This window comes from Clupea harengus, chromosome 23, assembly GCF_900700415.2.
Source record: "Clupea harengus chromosome 23, Ch_v2.0.2, whole genome shotgun sequence".
NCBI classification, from domain to species: domain Eukaryota; kingdom Metazoa; phylum Chordata; class Actinopteri; order Clupeiformes; family Clupeidae; genus Clupea; species Clupea harengus.
In genome coordinates this window covers 12898531-12904563 of record NC_045174.1, presented here as the reverse complement: position 1 = coordinate 12904563, position 6033 = coordinate 12898531, and the positions used below count along the sequence as shown (strand labels likewise).

The following is a 6033-nucleotide window of genomic DNA, read 5'->3' as shown; positions in this document are numbered from 1 at the left end:
CCAGAGAAAAAATCCATAAGGAAAATTAATGGCTTTTCGCAATATCTGCGAAAATAAGGTGTGAGTGAAACGACAGTAGGAGAAAACCAAGGCAAACTGTTTGGCGAGTTAAAATGTAGTTATCAGTCTGTCTTTTGTAAAGACGTATCGGTCTTATCTCTTAAAAAAAAAGATTTTGCTACCAATTGCTAAAGCAGAAAAAAATTGGAATACATCTTGTCACTTGCCTCGGGCAACAGGAGGGACTCTAGTGATATCCATGGTTACAGACAATTCTGGGATGACTTTTTCCAGCTGAACAACACTAGTAGGCTCTGTAGTATGTAAAAAAGGCATTTCAAGTTTCGTTCCCACCTTCACGTTTATTTTACCTTTGATAGCACATACAGTTTGTTAAATGAGCATTTCGACCTTGTATAATTTTAAATTATAAATACATTTCCACTTTTATTTTGAAAAAAATCACGAATGACGGCCATATTGGAATGTTCGTTATTTTCGCTGGCTACACGCTGCTAAAGTACCGTCAGTATAATTTCGCCCTGCCAATGCAAATTCCAATTGATGTTCGTTTATTGTGGGTTAAATGCATGCCGAGCGGGATGAAGCGCCACCTTGTCGACGAATATGCCTGTGTCTTCTCTGCGGTTTACCTGCCGCTGGAAAGACGACACTTGTACAGGCGCTGTCGAACCACACAGCGCTGAGAGGATGGAAAACATTGTCGTTGATTTACGACGAATTGATACCACAGGAGGCTTTTAGTAAAGTTTATATGGAAAGTGACAGTCAACCACTTCAAACGGTAATTTTGTCATCCATTTTTCAATCGAAGATACGTATTTGCAGAACTCTCAGGATGGTTTTGCTGTTTGTTTGTTAGAAACCCTGTTGGTATGATTATTTTGCGTCAACCCTGATATCTTTCCGTTGTGGGTTTACTTCAACACTTTATTCCCTGTTACTCAGCAAACCAAATGGAAGAACAGCAGACAAGCCATTCTGTCCTGGCTGGCACAGTTCCTGCAGAATCCTTCACAGGATCCCAGTTCCTGCAGGAGTGACCCAGAAGTCTGGTCTCAGCTCTGCATGACATTTCAGAAGCAGCATTTACCAACAACACTGCGATCCTCCCCTTCCCATGCCCAGACAAAACTTCTCTTCCTGCTTGATGACAACTTCTACTATCAAAGCATGAGATATGAAGTCTACCAACTTGCAAGGAAGTGTACGTGATTTCAGTGCCAATTGTTGCTGTAGGTAGTCTGTCCTTTTGAGAGGTGGTGACAGGTGACCAAAAGTTTTGGTCAGCTCAATACTCCCTCATTCTCAAAAAATATTAGTAACTGTTTTTACGAAATTACAGCAAGTTGTAGATTTTCTATTGATCTAAAACTGCTAAAAAGCCTAGTCGAAGAAAACAGTATTTTGTGCCTTTATTCAGCAGTAGAATGTATGTACTGTACTGTGCAACATTATGAGTGATCACGGAGTAACCTAAAGCTGTTGTACCAAATAATGTTGCACAGTACATTACATACATTCTGCTGAATCAAGGCACAAAATGCCCCATCATTTGACTGCCCTTTTGTATTGTAATAAGTGTGTATTTCAGTGTCACAAAATGTAACTTTATTCTATTTAATTAGTTACACGTGAAAGTTGCACATTAACAAGTTTTGGCTCCTGAGTCCAAGTCGCATCTAATTTGTGATGCTGGCTGTCTTTATGCACTAAATGTCTCCAGTGCTTTCTTCCCGTTTCAGAAGCCAGTCGTGGCAAGAGCTGAATCCGCTAAAGTTTAGACTTTTGTGTTGAAAAGAATTTGGGGCAATAGAAACAAAGGACCCCCTTAAGGAGGGCTGGAATGAAGCCAAGCATAATCTGTAAACCATTTCCCCTATTTTCTTGCCTTGGAAGTTTTTAGATTTGAATGTCTATACATAAACCATCCCAAGTGCATCTCAAACAAACTCGATTTGAGTCCAGGAAGTGCTCCTTCCCAAAGATTTTTTTTATAAATATATTCCAATTTGGAGCTGTGGAAAAGTAGAAAAGATACAAGTGATGGTGTACATTTTGTTTAGATACGAAGGGTGGTATGACCATTAACTAGGAGAATGAAATGTAGATGACATGTCAACTAAATATGAACACTTCTTTATTAGGGGTTGGGAGCTTTGGGTCTTTTCTTGTGTCTTCATGGAACAGTAGATCAGTTTGAAAGCAATTGAACAATTTAGATGTTCCATCTAACATGATATTCTAGAAATATGTCTGTTCAAAACGGCATTTACCTACGCAGTGGTTTTGTTATGTTTTTTCAGATGCTGTTGGGTTCTGTCAAGTTTATCTCCAGTGTCCAACAGAGTTGTGTGTCAGCAGGAAACAGAAGCAGGACAGTGCCATTGTCTGAAGAGGTCATTCTGGATATGGTTAAGCGCATGGAACCACCAAACCCTTTGAAGAATTCATGGGAACAGAACAGTCTAACACTCAACAGCTGCAAGGAGCTCACAAATCAAGATCTGTAAGACAATTCCTTCGATTGCCAGACAATTCGTTTTGCTGGAACACCCTGTTGCAGTGGTATTAAATCTGTTTTTGGGTTGTGGCTTAACATACCTTTCATTTTAATGCTTCACAATTAATGCCAGTCTTTCTCAGTCAGAGTCTGACCACCTTGATTGCTTCTGCATTTGACAACCCTTTGAGTCCTTTCCAAGATGATACTGAAAAGAGGGTATGTAGTTGTTCAAATATTTACATTAATTTGAAACAATTATTTCTCATTGACTGAATGGCATGGTAAATAAAGTGTCCTAATAATGGACTTCATATTGTGTACTTCTGTAGGATATGGACCGACAGAGTTGTGCCAATAGTGTGGTGCACCAGGCTGATCAGGCCTGCAGGCGCTTAGTGTCCCAAGCCATGCTGACTGCTAGAGGTAAGCCCAGGTTCCCTCTATAAGGATCATTATCATCTCGTCTACTGTGTGATCTTAGTCCAAAGCACCTACAGAATTCTTTGTCTTTTTTAACCTACAGAAAAAAGTATCTCTCCAGAAACCCTGCAATCATTAGCTAAGGAATTAAACAAGTCTAAAACCCGACTGCTCCAAGACCTGCGTAAGGATCTTCACCGTGGCTTCGCCATCAGTCCTGACGAGTCCATGGATATTGAGAGAGCTGTGGGTCATACAGTGGTCAGATTTGATGGAGAACTGAAAGAAATCATCCAGCAGCCCTGCAACCAGTGAAGGAATGAAAGGAGTCCCCTGTGGAGCAGTGCCAAGTCACTTGCCCTCATGCTTTACTGATTTGTTGAAAATCATTGAGGTAAAATTCTTTAATGTCTAATAAGTTATTCAGCACACCATGCCTGACTGACTGTCTTTTTCCACATATGGGAAAATCATGATATTCACTCTGGGACCGTCATGAAATCTACGTATATTCAATGTGACTAAAATACAATGTAAAGTCAGATATGTAAATATAGATATTCTGTAGGTTTTTGCATGTGCATTTGCATCATAGATTGAATAAAATGATTTACAGTTTGCCCAGCACACATAAACATTTTGTTCACTATGGGTATCCAGGCTTCACTGACATAACTAGGAAACGTTACTACATGCTCAATGAAGTGGCTCTTAAGGTTCTTGACTGGAGGTTTTGGCAAACAGAGTACAAATGAGGGATGATGCTCACCTTGTCCAATACCGCCCATCATTACACTGTATGGGTAACCTCAAATATGAGTATGACATTGATTGCATATGGAAATCCGATTTCATGGGCTTTTGTCCTGTTGACACTGATTATCCGACTAATGCCACTTAGGATCTGTAGCACAAGTCAATTGTACACTCCTGATGGTGTGGTTGATGATGCTTATGATATTTGATGCTATGCTTTTTATTTGTGGTTTCTCAGTGGGATGACACACCCCATTATGTTCATTTCAGGGATTTATAACTTACTGTTAGAATTATTGTTGCTGCTGTTGTGATATTTGTTATTTTTATTATAATCTGCTATCATTACAATTTTTCTTGATCGCTAACACATTATAACTGGGCCTATTAACTAAACATCTCAAACCATGACGCTGTCTACCAAAAGACAAACCCATTTCCTAAAACTAAGAACACCTTTCCCCTGTTTACACACCTGATTCAGATTTGTTGAACCTTTTGTGCGCAACTCTGCACACAAATCCCTTTATACATCACTGGCTGCACCATGTGCTTATTTGGTAAGCACTGTCATCCAATATCATTAAGTAAAGTCACCACAGCTCAAACTCAACTAACACACAATTACCCAGGTGGAAACACAAATAGTCAAAATAAGTCACACACCAATCAGGCCTTTCTTTATGTACAAACTGTTTATATAAGTAAATACATGGAAATTATTTTACTGTATTTTATATTCTTTACGTATCAGTTGTATATTTTTACTTTTTCACTGAATTTCAGTTTATTTTACTGCAGTACATTGAGGAATTACATTTTTTGAAAAAATGTATACATGTGCTGTGTCTTTAAATTGTATTCATCATATAAAAGAGGTTGTGTTGGCAGAAAAGCATAAGAGCCATTAATCATTGCAGAAACAGGTTTTTACGGAAGTGTTTTGAATTGATCTCACCAGTGTTTAATTTGAATCCCAATTAAAAAGCCAAAAGCTGATGGTATAAAACACCTCATATATCTGTTAGTATTTCATCTTGGGTGGTTAAACCTCCTTGATGGGAGGAAATTAAACTCACTGTGTAAAGGGTGTTGGGAGTCCAATAAGATGACCTGAGTTTTCTGTGTTGCTCTGACTTGGTACAGGTGGCAAAAGATAATTTACATTTACACCAGTGACGGCACACTGAGATTACCAAACCAACAGATCATAGCAAAAGTTAAAACTGACTCCATACACAAAGTATAGAAGACTTTCAACAACAACTTGTCAACATTAAAGTGGCAGTATGTAGGAATTGTACTTCAGGGTTAGGATTAGCAGTTTTACCCTAAAATAACAGCTTAAAAAAATTGGGCCGCTACAATGACATTTAATATGGAGAATCGCCTCCGTGCCATTGCCATACCAGGGTCCGTATATTACTGCGTTATGTAGGATTGACTGAAGCCGCCCGGTTACTACTGTCTGCCGAACTAGTAAGTAGCTTATTTGCCGTCTTGCTTTGTTCTGTGTTACACTTGCTTGATGTTTGACTGTGTTAGGAAAGTTGTTGACTCACTAGTTTGTCATAGTGTCAAAGTAAGCAAATTTCAAGAGGTTTCGCTAGATTTAGCCGCTAGCATCTCGGTAGCGATTAGCAATTCCTACATAATGCCACTTTAAAACGTCTGAGCTTTGCCTTTTTACAAATAAAATCAGTGTTGGCATCGTGGGTAAGTTTATCATCCAGGATGGTTCCTAAGTATGTGTACTGCTGGACTAGTTACAAGCTCCCTTAAAATTAATACAATTAAAAGCTGAAGAGAAATCAATGGATGTTCTGTGTTTTATGTTCCCTTCCAGATGCCCCCAAACAAGAATAACAGGGTTGCAATAGCATATTCAACCCCTCCTTGCCTTATAAGCAAACTGTAGGGGGTCTAGTGTATCATGTCTAACATTTAAAAAGCCATGATAGTCCAGGCAAAGTAGCGTTTTACGACAGACTAATTGTAAAATAATTTTTTTCAGCATAGATCATTTCTATGAGGTGTCCAGAACAACATACTAAAAGTCCTAAGAAATCCTTGTTGAGGAGATATGTTTAATTCTCATCAATCAAACAATACACCCCAAAAATGTATTTTTTTCCCTTTTCTCCAATCAAAATGAAACTTTACACAATGAAAGTACCCATGAAAAGTACAATTTTTTGTATTACAAGTTTCTTTGAAAATTAATTTGAATATGCAAATGAGCTATGTAATATGCACATGAGCTCCACACTTATTGAATATGTCCTACTTTGCATAGGCAGAAACACCATTCATATGTATGACAATGCTTT

At 38.5% G+C, this 6033-nt stretch overlaps 1 protein-coding gene across 1 annotated transcript; it reads left to right on the top strand.

Annotated features, from left to right (window-relative positions):
- The first annotated feature begins 257 nt into the window (after window positions 1-257).
- On the top strand, window positions 258-4179 carry LOC105905408 (L-seryl-tRNA(Sec) kinase). The gene is given in 7 exon segments (XM_012833407.3): window positions 258-805; window positions 970-1228; window positions 2328-2386; window positions 2388-2530; window positions 2668-2743; window positions 2857-2950; window positions 3051-4179. Coding segments are annotated over 7 exon segments (1062 nt in total). The 5' UTR covers window positions 258-586; the 3' UTR covers window positions 3263-4179.
- The last annotated feature ends 1854 nt before the right edge of the window (window positions 4180-6033 follow it).